The 15,623-nt window shown below is 43.0% G+C and overlaps 6 protein-coding genes across 6 annotated transcripts; 5 read left to right on the forward strand and 1 right to left on the reverse strand.

Moving 5' to 3' along the window:
* Positions 1 to 733: 733 nt before the first annotated feature.
* On the reverse strand, positions 734 to 3,464 carry TOT_010000770 (cyclophilin peptidyl-prolyl cis-trans isomerase protein; the record flags this gene model as incomplete). Its single annotated transcript, XM_009691317.1, has 10 exons — positions 734 to 802; positions 934 to 1,145; positions 1,212 to 1,424; positions 1,468 to 1,562; positions 1,716 to 1,795; positions 1,952 to 2,392; positions 2,583 to 2,829; positions 2,860 to 3,043; positions 3,074 to 3,313; positions 3,344 to 3,464. 10 exons carry the CDS (start codon positions 3,462 to 3,464, stop codon positions 734 to 736), a joined length of 1,902 nt encoding a protein of 633 aa, XP_009689612.1.
* Positions 3,465 to 3,729: 265 nt separating this feature from the next.
* Positions 3,730 to 5,296, forward strand: TOT_010000771 (conserved hypothetical protein; the record flags this gene model as incomplete). The annotated part of the gene is made up of 6 exons (XM_009691318.1): positions 3,730 to 4,015; positions 4,105 to 4,163; positions 4,251 to 4,616; positions 4,721 to 4,839; positions 4,965 to 5,030; positions 5,092 to 5,296. The coding sequence occupies 6 exons, from the start codon at positions 3,730 to 3,732 to the stop codon at positions 5,294 to 5,296; spliced, it is 1,101 nt and encodes a 366-aa protein (XP_009689613.1).
* Positions 5,297 to 5,505: 209 nt separating this feature from the next.
* TOT_010000772 (uncharacterized protein) lies at positions 5,506 to 7,050 on the forward strand (the record flags this gene model as incomplete). The annotated part of the gene is made up of 1 exon (XM_009691319.1): positions 5,506 to 7,050. One exon carries the CDS (start codon positions 5,506 to 5,508, stop codon positions 7,048 to 7,050), a length of 1,545 nt encoding a protein of 514 aa, XP_009689614.1.
* Positions 7,051 to 7,418: 368 nt separating this feature from the next.
* TOT_010000773 (uncharacterized protein) lies at positions 7,419 to 9,734 on the forward strand (the record flags this gene model as incomplete). The annotated part of the gene is made up of 10 exons (XM_009691320.1): positions 7,419 to 7,656; positions 7,687 to 8,228; positions 8,266 to 8,337; positions 8,377 to 8,514; positions 8,634 to 8,696; positions 8,728 to 8,853; positions 8,930 to 8,986; positions 9,084 to 9,244; positions 9,349 to 9,501; positions 9,536 to 9,734. The coding sequence occupies 10 exons, from the start codon at positions 7,419 to 7,421 to the stop codon at positions 9,732 to 9,734; spliced, it is 1,749 nt and encodes a 582-aa protein (XP_009689615.1).
* A 984-nt stretch (positions 9,735 to 10,718) lies between these two features.
* Positions 10,719 to 14,237, forward strand: TOT_010001295 (phosphatidylinositol 4-kinase; the record flags this gene model as incomplete). Its single annotated transcript, XM_009691321.1, has 2 exons — positions 10,719 to 12,366; positions 13,021 to 14,237. 2 exons carry the CDS (start codon positions 10,719 to 10,721, stop codon positions 14,235 to 14,237), a joined length of 2,865 nt encoding a protein of 954 aa, XP_009689616.1.
* Positions 14,238 to 14,569: 332 nt separating this feature from the next.
* Positions 14,570 to 15,532, forward strand: TOT_010000775 (conserved hypothetical protein; the record flags this gene model as incomplete). The annotated part of the gene is made up of 2 exons (XM_009691322.1): positions 14,570 to 15,352; positions 15,431 to 15,532. 2 exons carry the CDS (start codon positions 14,570 to 14,572, stop codon positions 15,530 to 15,532), a joined length of 885 nt encoding a protein of 294 aa, XP_009689617.1.
* Between the last annotated feature and the right edge of the window lie 91 nt (positions 15,533 to 15,623).

A 15,623-nucleotide genomic window follows, 5' to 3' on the forward strand; every position in this document is an offset into this window, starting at 1 on the left:
TTACCTGAGAATGGCTAGCTATTTCTCTTTTATTCTTCATTCCTTATTCTTATTTTCCGATCTAATTTTCAATTCATCAACTTTTTCTCGATCTTCTCAGATCGATCTAAGTTATTTTAACTGCATATATGTATATTTTTATCCGTTTTTGGCCCCTGCTGCTTTTAGTCTTGCTGTCCGACTTTTTGACAATTTTTTAGATTTTTGCAGCATTTTTCATTTTTAGCAGATATCTACCTGCATATGTATCAGAATACCTTTAATTCTTCCATTTGTGACACTTATTAACCTTGTATCTAATGATCGACATAATTAGTGTTGTCTCATTATCTTCTTACCTTGAAGTCTCAAGCCCATATTTTATCACTATATTCATTGCCTTTGGCACATAAAATTTTACTCTGTGCTTATTTATTAACTCGATTTGATTTGTTAGTCCATCTACGCTTTTCTGATTAAAAGTTATACAATAGACATAGTTGATTTTATCGTATGTGTAAGTGCTTACACACAGGTATATACAACAGATTAGTTTATCATACATTTTGTATATACAAATAAATATATAAATATATATATATATGTATATATATATATATATGAACATTTAATATACAACGGCAATGAATCTTTATCCATAAATTGTATTGAAATATAATATTCTATAGCTACATTAGTTGTATTGGATTAAAATTAGCAGTTGCGATTCCTTATGAACAAACTTATTCACATTCTACAGTATTGGCTTTATGCTGACGATGACCACGTCCTTTATGGGCTTATCGTCCTTATTTGTGGGAATCTGCATTAGAATTAGTTGCTGCGTCGTGGAATATCACTGTCTAGGTACCAGTTTGCACATATCATTAAATAAAGATTGGAAACTAGTTTTTATCTGTTAATCAACAAATGCCACTAATTTATCAGCGTTACCTTTTCTATGTCCTGTACTATGTCCATTCCACTCGTCACTCTTCCAAACACCGTATGCTTTCCGTCTAACCAGGGACATGGGACCGTGGTTATGTAAAACTGCGATCCGTTTGTGTTTGGCCCAGAGTTTGCCATTGCGAGCGTGAATGGTCTATCGTGTTTCAGCGACGGGTGTATTTCATCTTCAAACTCGTTGCCCCAAATGGACTCCCCTAATAACATGCGTTACACACAGGCGTTGTACCAACGTATTTATATAACCTATTGCTACTTCGTACCTCCCGTGCCGTCTCCTGTAGGGTCTCCTCCTTGAATCATGAAATTTTTAATCACTCTGTGGAATATTGTTCCATTGTAGTACCCGTTTAGTGAGTGCACTGTAAAGTTTTCCACTGTCTTCTTACACTCGTTGTAGAACAGCTGGACGTGTATATCCCCTTTACTCGTGTGTATTATTGCCTCCTTTGCTAGTTTCCCGCCCTTGTCGACGACTAAATTCACTCATTAGTGTTCCACTATTATTCTCGTACTTACCCTTTGTTTCCGCCTTTTCACCATGCTGGTCACTTATCACGTCTCTAGTCTCAATTTCATCATCGTCAGGGTCCTTATCCGTGAATATATACAGTCTAATTGTTTATTAATCGTGTCGTTAACTACATAAATGCTAAATTAAGGAAATGGATACTAGGTTAACTGCATAAATACCGTGTCGTACTACCAATATCTAGATATAAGGGCCATATACTACAGAATTATCTTTCAAAGTATCAGATAGTTACTTTGACTTTTGAAATGCGGTTGCTATTAAAATCGGCGGCAATACATCCTGATTAGCGTCCATCGATGGCTTGTATCGTTTCTACACATATGTGTTAGGTCACCTCCATGGGACAGTACGATAACGACACATAAGAGTATTATGGACTTTACAGTCTCACTATATAATGGCAGTAGCAGTGGACGTAAGTGCAGTAGTAACTGCAACAGTAACCGTAAAAGTAGCAGTGGCAGTAACAATAAATAACTCAAGTCTCACCTTGTCCACAACGTGCTGCAGTAGCGATATTTTCATGTATCTCAATGACGGCTCTGACTTCCCAATCACTCTCACCAGCTTATTCGTGATTATGTTTACGATCTTCACTCCCAGCATACAAGGGTACATTAAATAATTCGACGATGAGTCAAACAGCAGGTTCGTGTACTCTCCCTCGCCGGTCAATTTACTTATTTCGTTTTCGCACGACTGCCTCCTCAGAAAGTCGCTCGAGTCAAAGTGTAACACAGACTGATTCGGGTCAGTCTGTGCCACTGAGTACATTGTCACCGTCTCGTCGTACACTCTGTACAACTTCATCGTTTCAAATCGGAATATCCTTATCATTCCGTCGTTGCAATACATTGCAACCAAATTCCAGTTTGGCGATATACTCATCGATACCACATGGGTGTTGTACTAAATTATTTATATAAGAACATCAGTTTAAACTAAACCAACTACTTCTATAGCCATATATATTTGCTATGTGTGTGTGCTACACACTTTTACTGTCACCAATAGTAGTGTTACTATATGTGTATACTATGTATGCTATATGTGATATATCACTAATGGTATAATAAGTTTGTACGGTACATCCACTCACCTTTCGCATTTCGTATAAATCGGTATCACTCTTCATTTTTACTCTAAAATACTCGCTGCACTTGGGGAATTTAAATGTTTCGACGTCGTACAGGTCCACATCGCCTGTGTTGTTTGCTACCAAACACACTCCTGCCCTCGGATTAAACAGCATCAGGTGCGGGCTCGTCGTTCCTATTTCAAACTTGCTGACGCTCGTCGACTGCAGCGTGGGCTTGAAAATATGAACTTCTCTGCTTGAATTCATTCTAAACGGCGTTATAACCTATCACACTTACATTGCAACCACTGGGTGTGGAGAGTTCTCCGATGTCAGAAACTCCAGTGCCACTGGTACGAAGTCCAGCTTAATGATGTTTACTAGGTCGAAGGACTGAAAGTCGATGTGCTTATACGTTTTATCGTATGAAATACAGCCCAGGTGAAGCCCGTCTACTGAGGCCCTCATCTGAATAATTGCGCCTAAACCACCTTTATTTTCTCTTAACTAACTCGTGTGCGCCGTCAAATGCTTTACAAACTGAACTCCATCCTGGTCGTAGTACCAGAATTTTATACACCCATCGTCGCTTCCTGTCGCTATATAGCGCGTCGAATGGCTTGCAACAACTGAAAACAGGTTATTCACAGTCCAAACCATACCGTGCTTGACAAACGTCCTATGAGTGTAACTCCTCGAGTAAAAATTAGAGCAAGGGAAGTGACTCAAATAAAGCGAATCGTTGAATTGGACTAAAACATTTTATTTCATCGATTTAATACCTGTTTTCCTCTTCTTTACAACTGGAACTGGCACTGGTCCTAAAATATTTATTAAAATGCGTTTTACGTTACCGTATTCGTCTTCACTGGAAGACTCCGAATTTAAGTCCGGATCTGACATATTTTTATACTATACTCAAGTACAATGTATGAAAACCTAATTTACTTAAAAATTGTAATTAAAAAATACTTTTAAAGATCAGTATTACAAAATTCTGTTGTTCTCAGCACAACATGTTGTACTAGATATTTACCGATTAATACACATTATTCTATTACACACATACTACACATAATTAATTATACAATATACTGTGTATTTATAGACTATTGTTTTAAATTTTGAACTTTAAACACCCTAAGAATCTATATGCTCTTCTCTCATGATGTCAAACGATTTCAATCCAGACAATATACGGAACTCTCAGCCAGAGTTGCGTGTAGGAATATGGATTCCTAAAACGTTTCAATCATTTGATTCTGTTTTGGATTTATTAAGAAAGGAAGTTGAGGCATCAACTGCCGATTTGGAGATATTCACGAACAACATGGACAGCTTAATTCCAGAAACTGTGTATAAATATCTATGCCGACACAATAACGTGTGCCTTGTTACCACCAATTTCCCCTATTACACCCAGGTGGACAAGTCGTTTAAGAAAAAATCGAGTGGTACGTCGTATGTGTAAACATTTACTTGATATTTCAAATGATATTCTGCCTGTTCCCAATGAACGCACTAATTAAAAATCTATCTTCAGATGTAGAATTGATTGAAGGCAAAGAATTGGACACTTCCCCCGTTATTCTCTTAAGCCCAGTATGTTTTAACTCGATTAATGTATCAGAATTCATGTGACATTAAACACCTTTACGATCAAATACGTCAACACAATTGTTTTTTCAGAGCTCCAGTCCCAAATCCGACACATTTTATGAGGACGTTTCTTGTTCTGGCACAATGACGGTGGCTGCTGTGTTCATAGTCCTCACTAAAGAAGACTTGCAGTGTAAGGACGTGGAGTACATCAAGTGTCGAATTAACGAGATCATCGAGTCGTTTAAACTGTTTAACGAACACGTGAAGTTTATGCTCATCGTCCACGGAATAAGAGATTTGCACCTTATCAATCCCATAGGAGTGGGAGAAAACAAGGGACTGCAAGACGATAATACAATTTTGCTAAAGATGGCAATGATGAACGAATTGACCTCGTATCTACTAGTTTACCACGATGTAGACACTATTGAGACTGATGATAATTCAGACCTGGTTAGTTACTGTAAAATAGAGCTAGCGTTAAGTTAACCTACAGGGATGATAGATTGCTGATAACAAATAACCTAGCTGCTGGAAATGAATGAAAAACCATTTAGGCAAATGTTATCGTAATATCATCGAAGTCAATAAGGTCCAGTTACGGGAAGAAACTATCCTCAAAATTTAAATCGAAGCCAAACAGTCTATTGAACGAAGAGTTGGAGGAAGATAAAACGTAAGATTAGTAGATAGAGATTGAGATAGAAAGGAACGAGTGAAGAAAAAAGCCAACCACACCCAGAAATGATAGTAAATAGCCTATAATACTGTAAAATAACAAGAATACAAAAATGTGTTCAGGTGGTTATCTCAACTGTTACAAGTACCGAACATCGGAAAAAACGAAGCAGTAGCAATAGCACAAAAGTAAGTTTCAGGTTATAAATTAGGAAACAAAAGATGATGAAATCAACAAATGAAAAATTAGGTACAAAAGCCCGTCAGAAATAATAGAATCCATAGCCAAATCGAAAGAAGAGTTTGCTGAAACGCTCAAGTCAATAAACATTGAGGGAGTTAAGAAGACGAACATAGGGAAGACGACAATAAACAGGTATGAGAGTAAACGTAGTAAAATGTGTAGACTGTCCACACTGTATTCGTACACAGTGGTGCCTGATGAGATTCTGTGAAGCAGCAATGAGCCAGTAAATAGTTTTGTAAAATAATTGTAAGGGCGCAACCCTAAAATAATTTGAAATCTAAATTATTGATAAGTTTTATTTGACCCTCTACTGCTCTGTTTTAATGTATGTCGACACATAGTTCTCAGTACATAGAATACGTACACCCTCTGCTAAAATTAACCGAGACTCCTGAATTGACATTCAGATAAAATGTCATGGAAGTTCCAGGAAGAGTAATATTCAGTTTCGTAATAGTATGCGTGGTCTCGTCCTTTTGCGTGGCAATCGGAATAGGAGGAGGCATACTGTACGTTCCACTCCTAGGATACCTATACTCAGATGTGCCGAAAGGAGTTTATTTGTCAAAAACCTCAATATTGATGACATCGTTCATCGGAGCATCCTACCACCTGTGGAACGATGTCGCGGTTATAGTTAAAGCCTTTAAAAAGAAAAGGTCGTCAGAGAAGGCTGATAAAAAAATCGATTCCGATGTAAAAAATGAAAATACAGAGACTGTTGTAAATGAAGATGAGTTAAAAGAGGGCAACGTTGAGGGACTGGAGCCGACAGATGAGCAGCTTGAACACACGCCCGAAGAGACTGAATCTTTATCTCAAAACACAGAAATAAAAGAAAGCAAGGAATCAAAGGCTTTTGAAACGCCACGAGTGCACTTGGTGTTGTCACTTTCACTCATACCGTTCTGTATTCTGGGCAGCTATTTAGGTACGACCTTCCACTTCTTCGCAAAGGATAACATTAAGCTCGTGGTGACAGTGATCGTGTCGCTATCCCTGCTGGTCACAATTTTGAAACTGATTATGCTGTGTGTCAATAGAAAGAAGGACGATAGAGAGTCACCGGAACATACAGACCCAGATTCTGTGTCAAGCACACATGAAAATACGGAGTCGAATGAGGATCATAAACAGGAAGTGGAGTCGGAAAAGGAGATTGAAATTGAGGAGATGAGTGAAGTGGATTCAAAAGACGTTAAGGTCATTTGCGACGACGACGAGTCGGACGAAGAGGATAGTGTAGCATCGAGATCAGACTCGACCCAAAGCGTCATCAACGGAATAAATAGGCTCTTTAAGTCCTACAACAACGTGACGGTGCACACGGCGGATAAGAGACTGGTGTCATTCATGCTGATAGTGTTCTGCCTGCTCTTGTACTTCTTGGCAATCAAGGTGGACAAGCCGCTCCTGTACGCACCGGTGTTTGTGCTGATGCTGTCACTCGGACTGTTCTACGCAGTAAAAACCCGGTTGTCATTTAAGCCGAGGAAGATCGCGGAGAGCTGCTCCAGGGGACTGGACAAGGTGCGGGACAAAGTGTGCAGAAGAATGGGAACTAAGAAGGCACAAAAGTGGCTGGACGCAGGAGTCCACTACATCCTGCTTAACCTGCTGGTGGCCTTCCTGTCAGGGTTCTTCTCAGGAAGCGCAGGCACGGGCTCAGGGATATTCATGGTGCCGCTGCTGCAGTACCTGGCAATGAGCCCAGTGTCGTGCTCAGCCACGTCGAACTTCCTGACGCTGTCAATGTCTATCGCAACCCTGTCGAGGTTCGGCCTGAAGGTGGAATTTAAAGTCGAGGAGCTGCTGCCGGCGCTCTTCGGGTCCCTCGTCGGAACTTCGCTGTCCCTATTTCTGATCAGGACGATAACGAAGGACAGGATATCGGCCTACTTCGTGAACGCCACCCTGGTGGTATTCTGCATATCATCGATAGTGCTGACCTGGACGATATAGTGTAAAGTGTTGTCAACGTACCGGCGAATAGCCGAGAAGTCACGGAGAGCCTGAACTCACACACCTCACGGCGCAGGCTCGAAAACATTTAAATCACCAGTTAACCACATCTGTACAATACACATAAGATTTTAATATTTTTAAAAACATAAAATGATAAGTGTGTGTAAAGACATTTTGGTTCAAATAGAATAAATTTGTGTGTATATGCCCATGGTGGATGACACTATAATAGGTAGTGGAATCCATATTAAAATTAGTTTATTTTTACAATTTATAATAAAATGGTGTATACTGAACTTTTAAATAAAATTTTGAATGTAGTTTGTAGATTGGTGTTCGCATATTTCACTCACCCACACCAATTGATGTTTATCATATCGCTTATATTGTACTTTAACTGTAATAGTATCGAAGGATTCCGTATACCACTAGCCAGTAATACACAAAACCTATTAGTATACGGAGATGGCTCGATTGGAAATAATACGCAAAATTATAGACACACACATAACCATAATGCGTACAGCCCAGAGAATTTAATGCACAATTTGACAACAGTTTCAGAGGAATTGGATCCCTATGAATCATATAAGACTAAAACAGGTTAGAAAGAGCAATAATTGTGGCTTTTAGATTTCGATCACAGTAATTCTGATCGGAATTTTTACTCGATATCAGGACTGTTTACATACATAAAAGAGTATTATAAATCGCACAGCAGGTACCCATTTCCATTCGCAACAAGCGTGTTCGGTTCGGTGGTGTCTGTGAGAAGAATTCCGTCGCAGAAGATAATTTTTATTGACCTTAACGATGGATCGACCATCGAGAACCTGCAGATAGTAGTTAACAACTACAGTGCCTTCAGAGACCTGGAGTCCATAAAACCGGGAGACGACGTGTTAGCAATAGGAATCATAGACTACAGGAAGGGGAAGCCGTCGGAAAGGTCGCTCTCAGAGTTTGACCTGCACGTAAACGAGGAAGACCCGAAACATAAGATGGAGTTGCACACACACGCGAACGGAGACGACGTGAACCCAGTGCTGCCAAACGTAAGCTACTCCGACGAGTATCTCAGAAAGCACCCGCACCTGAGGTTCCAAAACAAGCTGTTCGCATCGGTGATGCGTATAAGAAGCGAGTTGATGCACCTAACGTTCAATTTCTTCGCAGTAGGTTTCGAGAGTGAACTGAGTAGCTAATTTTCAGAAACACGGGTTTTGCTACATAGAAACGCCATGTATCACAAGAATGAACTGCGAAAACTTACATTCATTCCACGTAAGTGGTAGAGATAGGGATGAAATGAGAAACGTTTAGCTGAAAACTAAAGAGGAAAGTGAGTTGGGAGGCTCATCGTTTCTGAGTCCAACAGGGCAAATGGAACTGGAATACGCGTGTTACGCACTGAGGCGCGTGTGGAAGTTCGGCCCAGCATTTAGATCAGAAGTCTCAGATGTAAGTTTCAGAATGAGTAGTGTTTGTTGGCTTATTAACCAATTCATCTGTGAATTGCTGTAATAACTATCTGATATGCCAATATGATTTACACTAACAATAAACTGATTGACTCATAGACAACGAGACATTCTCCAGAGTTTTCTATGATAGAAGCTGAGATGTCAAATTATAGCATCGAGGTAAGTGGCGAATGGTAACAGTTGTCACCAGGGGATGATAAGGTTCATCGAAAACTATATTCAAGCGTGTGCAAAACATATACTTGAGAAGTGTAACGAATATGTACAGTATTTAAACAAATTTGACAGCAACTACGAGGAACACCTGAGGCACTTGGTAGGTTTATTACAGTGATTAGTTGGTATTAACAATATTAATAACGATAATAATGTTGCTGACGATAACAATATAGTCCTCTGCAAAAATTAAAATAATAACATATGACGAAGCCGTACAAGTGTTAAACGAGGTAAATATAAAGTACTAGTTATAACCTTAATTATAACTCTAATTATAATAGCATCAAAGATTTAATTGGATTTACACACACACGTAATTACACGTAGTTACTGGAATCAGAACCAGGTTCTAGGAAGTATAATTATGGACCAGTCAGCTGGGGAAGACGGTTGACAGATTCAAATGAAAAGGCACTAGTTGAGCACTTCAATAACCAAATATTGGCAATAACTAACTACCCAGAGTCCATAACGGCATTTTATATGAAGTAAGCTGATGCCTAGATATGTGGTTGGCTTCAATAACAATAATAAAAACAATTACGATTAAAAGATAACAATAATAAAAAAAATAACAATGACAACTATATAGGGAGTCGACCAACAAAGAGGAGCAAAGTAATCTAAGTGATACAGCCGGAGAGGAAATCAAGAAAACGGTGGACAACTTTGACATAATAGCTCCATACGGGTACGAAATAGCAGGAGGATCACTCAGAGAAGATGATTACGAAGTGCTGAAAAGGTGTGATCAGAATTAGCCTAACGCCCTTTCGCAGGAAAATGGAGGAATTAAACATGAACGAGAGTGGCTACCGAAGGTATAGAGCAAGGATTTATAGAGAATATAGGTACTTGGATCTGAGGAAGTATAGGTACCTGCCGCACGGAGGATTCGGCATAGGATTCGATAGACTGATAATGCTGATGACCAAAAAGGAAAACATCAGGGACGTCAAACCATTCGATAACAAGTGAAGCCAAACAGGCTCTAAATCATGTTAAAACGTTGTTTATAGCTACTTTATTACATATTTACACAGTGTACTGCCAGGTTTTAAAAATGTAATGGGTATTTGGTATTGTTTAATAATACGACGGGGTATTGTTGACAATAAAAGTGTTTATAAAATGAGTTTTTTTAAACATAAAATGAAATCTGATTTGAAATGGTGGAAATTAAAATATTTAAAAGTTCTTGTAAAAAATTATGAGAGATTATTGAAAAAAATAATATAATTGTGTAAAATTAAAAATTATAAAATTTAAAGGAAAATAATGAATGTAAACAAAATAAATGATAAAGAATAAAAAATAATACAAGTTTACAAAAAATAATATAAAATAACACCAAAAATAACAAAAATGTGAAGGTTGTAAGTTCATTAATGGGCACAACTTTTTGGGAATTATGGGTAAAATAATAAAAGTTTTACGAAAATAATTATAATTTTTTAAACAAGATTGTGTATTTAAAAAGATTAATATGTAATGTACTGGATTTTAAACGATTTTAATAGTAAAATAACAAATAAACCATAAAATTAGGCCGGATGCAACATATCTGTTGAGTATTTATTCACAATGAGCACAATTTAAATTAAATTCACAGTGTTTTAACATAAATAGTTTTAAATGACACTCGAAGACGCAGGAAATAGTAAAATTGTGGAAGATGAGCATCACAACGGATCATCTTCCTCAAATAGAGCGGATGTAGAGGAGAACGACAGGAACGATCTACTAGATGATCCTGAAAACTTGAAAGACCGAGATGTGAAATATCGCAATGAAAACAGTAACGGATCGACCTCGCCGAACCTAAGTACACAAGAAAACGGAATTGACGCAGACGACGAAAGTAAGAAGGAAGAAGAGGAAAGCGTCTCTAAGGAAAGAAAACCGCCGGGTCGAGCTGAGGAAGAGAGCAGAAAGTCAGTCGGAAGCCCAATAGTGAAGAGGATGGAAGAAGTGGACGAGTCCCTCCTCAGCGACATGAAAAAGACGCTCGACAAAAACACAAACCCACTGCAGATGTTGATGGAAATGGGAGAGGCGAAGGAAACGAGAACTAAGAGCATGACACGGAGAACGGAGAGCCTCAAGTCGCACCACTCAACGAAATCACACGACTCGGAAAGAGGGAAGAAGAAGAGCTCGAGAAAGGCTGAAAAACACGGCACGAGCGAGAACCCGCTGGACATCACGGAAATGACAGTGGACTGCGGAAGTCTGCTGGAGCTGTACCAAAACGACTACTTCGACGCGTTCATGCACATGTACCACCTCTACCACAAGAAGGAGCCGGGCGTGCACGAGTACCTGGTCAACATGCTCTACACGAAGAGGACGGACGAGGAGATAGGGTTCTACCTGCCGCAGCTGTGCCAACTCTCGATATCGAAGTACGGAAAGTCGTCGCTGCACAGGTTCCTGCTGGACAAGGCGTCAGTGTCGATGCACTTCGCACTGCAGCTGTCGTGGTTCTACCAGGCGGCAATTGATGACCAAATCCCGAAGTACGACAGCCTGACGCAGAAGATGACGCAGGACACGGAGATGGCAGTGGTGAACTCGAAGCTGATTTCGCCGAACTCGTTCGCAAGGCCGAGTCAGGAGATGCCGAACGCGGAGAACATGGCGTTCCCGTGCCTGCTGGACAGAAGGCTGCTGCTGGAGTCCTTCTCGAAGAGAAGGAGGACGGGAGAGGCGAACTTGTACGAACAGTGCACGAACGTGGACTCGCTGCTGAGTCCGCAGATGCCGACGGCGCTGGTGCACAACACGTTCACGCTCTCGACGCCGTGCTCGAAGGTGAAGCTGCTGGGCGTGCACACGAAGCTGGGGAACCCGCTGGACCTGGAGACGCACCCGATCCTGGACTACACAGATGACCTGCACCTGGAGCTGCAGAAGCTGATGATGAAGCAGAGGAGGCTGAACTACTTCAACACGCTCAACAACTTCGTGGTGCTCTGCATGGAAAACTCGTCACTGCTGACGACGGAGACGAAGAGAGAGTGCAGAGAGCCGCTGCTGAAGGTGTTCGTGAGTGCGCTGAACGAGTGGATGCTGCTGAGAAGGTCGACGGTGGCAGCGTACGAGGAGAGCTTCGCGTACACTGGGCTCTCGCTGCCGTTCCAGTACCTGAATGAGCCGGAAAGAGCGTACAACGGGGCGAAGCACAAGAGCACGAGTAACCAGGACCAGGCGTTCTCGCAAATACTGAGAATCGTGGAGAGCGAGACGAAGATATTCTTCTCGAAAAAAAGAGCGCCCTTCGTGTTCTACGTGGAAATGGCGAACCTGGACGAGGACATCGAGTTCATATCACAGAATGAGAAGGGGAGCAAGAACGTGAGCATGAAGAACCTGTACGTCTTCGACGCAATAGTGGAGGACCTGCTGAAGAATGACCTGATCACGGAGACGCAAGTGGAGACGATAAAGAACCCTCTAGAGTGCATCAGGTACGCGCTGGACATGCTGCCAGACGAGTCGCTGGAAAGGTACAAGAATATGCTGGACAAAGCGAAGTCGAGTTCGGAAGAAGAGGAGGAGGACTCGCAGAACGAGTCGATGAGCGTTAGCAGGTCGAGCTCGAGTTCTAGTTCAAACTCAAGTTCAGTCAACTGGGAGGAGTGCGAAGAGTCGAAAGAAGATATGGGAACAGAGGTGAAAGGGTCAGACGCAGTTGCACAAAAAGGTGTCGTCAGTGATCAGAGTCAAGGAGCGGCAACATCAGCAGCCGACATGGATGTTACGAAGGTGGAAGTGCTGGGTGGCCTGAATGGAGGAGTTGAAGAATCAACGTCAGAAATAGCAGCAGAAGGAGAAGTGGAAGAAGCCGGATTTGAACCTGTAGCTGAAGCCGGATTGGAAGCGGTAGCCGAAGCAGGTGGATTAAAGGTGGAACAGTCAGGGGAAGGAGTAGAGCCATCAGGTGTGATAGATGCAGATTCGCCAAAGTCGAGTGCAGTTGAAAGGAATGTGGAAACAGAAGAACTTAAGCGCAACCAATCGGCAGATAGCATATACCCAGATAGTGACGATGATGAGGGAGAGGATGATGAATCTGGTAAATTGGACCAAGAAATAGACGAATTGAGTCAGGAAACAGCAAAGATGAATGTCGACTCACTTAAATCAAATGCAGATGCAACACCAATACTCAATGGAGATGCATCTAAGATGATGGTAGACTCAGATAAGACAGTTGGAGAAACGTCTAATGCGAATATAGACTCGGTTAAGACAGCTGGAGAAACGTCTAATGTGAACGGAAATGCAACACAGAATCTAAACGGAGACCCAGCCAATCCAAATCAAGACCCAGCCAAGCTAAATGGAGAAGCCCCCAAAATCAACGGAGACTCAGCCAAGCTAAATGGAGAAGCCCCCAAAATCAACGGAGACTCAGCCAAGCTAAATCGTGACTCATCTAAGCTAAATGGAGAAGGGAACACGAGCGTAAATAGCGATCACGGAGAGTCGCCGAGGTTGAACGGAGAGGTAAAGGCGGCGGAAAAGGATTTGAGTGAATCGGGGAAAGAGTCGCCGAGAGAAAGGGACCTGAAAGCACCAAACATAAAGAACATGACGCCAGAAGAAGTGAGGAGCGTGCTGTCGAAGGAGACGTTTGAGAATAAAAAGGATAGAATAAGAAGAGCGTCGCCGTACGGAATGCTTAAGTCCTGGGACCTGTACGCGTTCGTAGTGAAGGGGAACGACGACCTGAGGCAGGAAAAAATGGCAAATCAGATCCTGGAGTCGTTCAGAAGAATATTCACAAAGGCGAAGCTGCCACTGTGGCTGAGACCAATCGAAATCCTGGTGACAGGCTCAAACTCTGGCATCATGGAGTTCCTGCACGACACGTACTCAGTGGACGTGATCAAGAAGAAGTTCAACTCGGAGTCGCTGGCGCCAGTATTCGAAAAGCTCTTCTACGCGAACATCTTCGAGGCGCGCAAAAACTTCATCGAAAGCCACGCAGCGTACTCGATCGTGGCGTACCTGCTGCAGGTGAAGGACAGGCACAACGGGAACATCCTGCTGGACCCGCAAGGACACGTGATACACATCGACTACGGATTCTGCCTCTCGAACTTCCCGGGGAAGCTGATCAGCTTCGAGACGACGCCGTTTAAGCTGACGAAGGAGTACCTGGACGTGATCGGAGGCGCGAACTCGGACAACTTCCTCTACTTCAAGACGCTGGTGGTCAAGGGGCTGCTCGAGGCGCGCAAGCACGTCGACGAGATCGTCCTGCTGGTGGAGATGATGACCACGGCGAACAAGATGCCCTGCTTCCTCGCGGGCACGACGGCGACGATCGAGATGTTCAAGGAGCGCTTCATGCTCACGCAGTCGGAGGAGTCCTGCATCAGGAAGATCACGGAGATGGTCGACGCCTCGGTGAACAGCTTCTCGACGATCCAGTACGACAACTTCCAGAGAATCACCAACGGAATCATGTGAAGCGGGCTTGCAGTGGCGCATCAGCACGGAGCACGGACTCTACACAAGCAACCGCGCTCAATGTGCTTGCGAGATACGGGTGTACACTATAGTCACAGTTTTACGTCCACAGTTCATTCATGTTTAGTTAGATATAGTAGATATTCAAGTTGGCGCCGATTCGCCTGTCAATTGGTTGGGAAACTCTGTCGTGGCCGCAGATTCTACCGCTAGCGCCGCCCACACAACAATCAGTGAGAATGTTCATCAATATACGCACATCCAGGTAGAATCCACTCAATTTGTGTAAAAAAAATTAGAAGTCGCTTTAAGGTCAAGCTGTGGAAGTTCACATGAATCAGCAGGCACCAGATGTCGAGTCACTGCGTGACGTCTGCGACGAACTCACGTTCGACCAAATCGACTCCATCATTGAAAACTTGACTGCAGGGAACCTGTCCAGCTTCCTGAACAACGAAAAGCTGAACGAGGCGCTCGAAAACGACGCGTACCTCATCAACAATGTGCGCACACAGACGGGGATCACGAAGTCGTGCGAGCACGGGCAGAAGGTATCCTCCATAATAAAGCAGAAGGCGCTGAAGCTCAACGAGGCCACGGCCCTGGAGCTGCTGGACACGATTTTGAACCTGCTGCTCGAGAAGTTCGGCGCAGAGCGCGAAGTCACGGACGCCCGGGACCCGTCCGGCAAACACACGCGCCGGTGTCTGGACTTCGCGCTCATGTCGAAGCACTTCCCCTCAGGAGCACTCGCGCTGAGCTCGTTGTCGTGGGACAGCCTTCCCCTATCGGGACTCATAGCACACGAGTACGCGTCGCAGCAGCGGCAGCGGCGTCCGGCGCAGACCTTCTCAAACCCGGCCTCGTACAAGGAGCTCGACGCGCTCGTCGAGTACGAGCAGCAGCTGGAGACGAAGGAGCGCGTGGAGCGCATGAAGAGGCGCATCGGCCTCCTCTCGGCCGCGGCGCCCGTCGACTTCTGGGAGTTTGTGCTGGACCGGGACCCTCAGAACGGGTTCAACAACACGTGCTTCAACTTGTACTCGTTGACCTTCCTGGCGACGAACGGGGACATCGAGGTGTTCAAGAGCCCGCGGTCTGACGTTCTTATAAGGGTATCGCCTATTTACGCCCATGTATTCTAGTTATTATGTAGTTGCAGTACAATGTATGTTCTGCTTACACGCGTTTAGGCCAGGAGTAAAAACGACTCGAACAGCGTGAACTTCCAGTCGATAGTGACTGGGTGGTGCTACGACCAGTGGCTGAAACTGGTGGATAAGTACTCAACGTGATGTAACATAGATGAGCTGGAGAGAACGCGTTGTCCAGTCTGCCACCTGTGCAACTGACGATTAACATATTAAATACACTGTGTACACTCCA

The sequence above is a fragment of the Theileria orientalis genome, chromosome 1, assembly GCF_000740895.1.
Source record: "Theileria orientalis strain Shintoku DNA, chromosome 1, complete genome".
Lineage (NCBI taxonomy): Eukaryota > Apicomplexa > Aconoidasida > Piroplasmida > Theileriidae > Theileria > Theileria orientalis.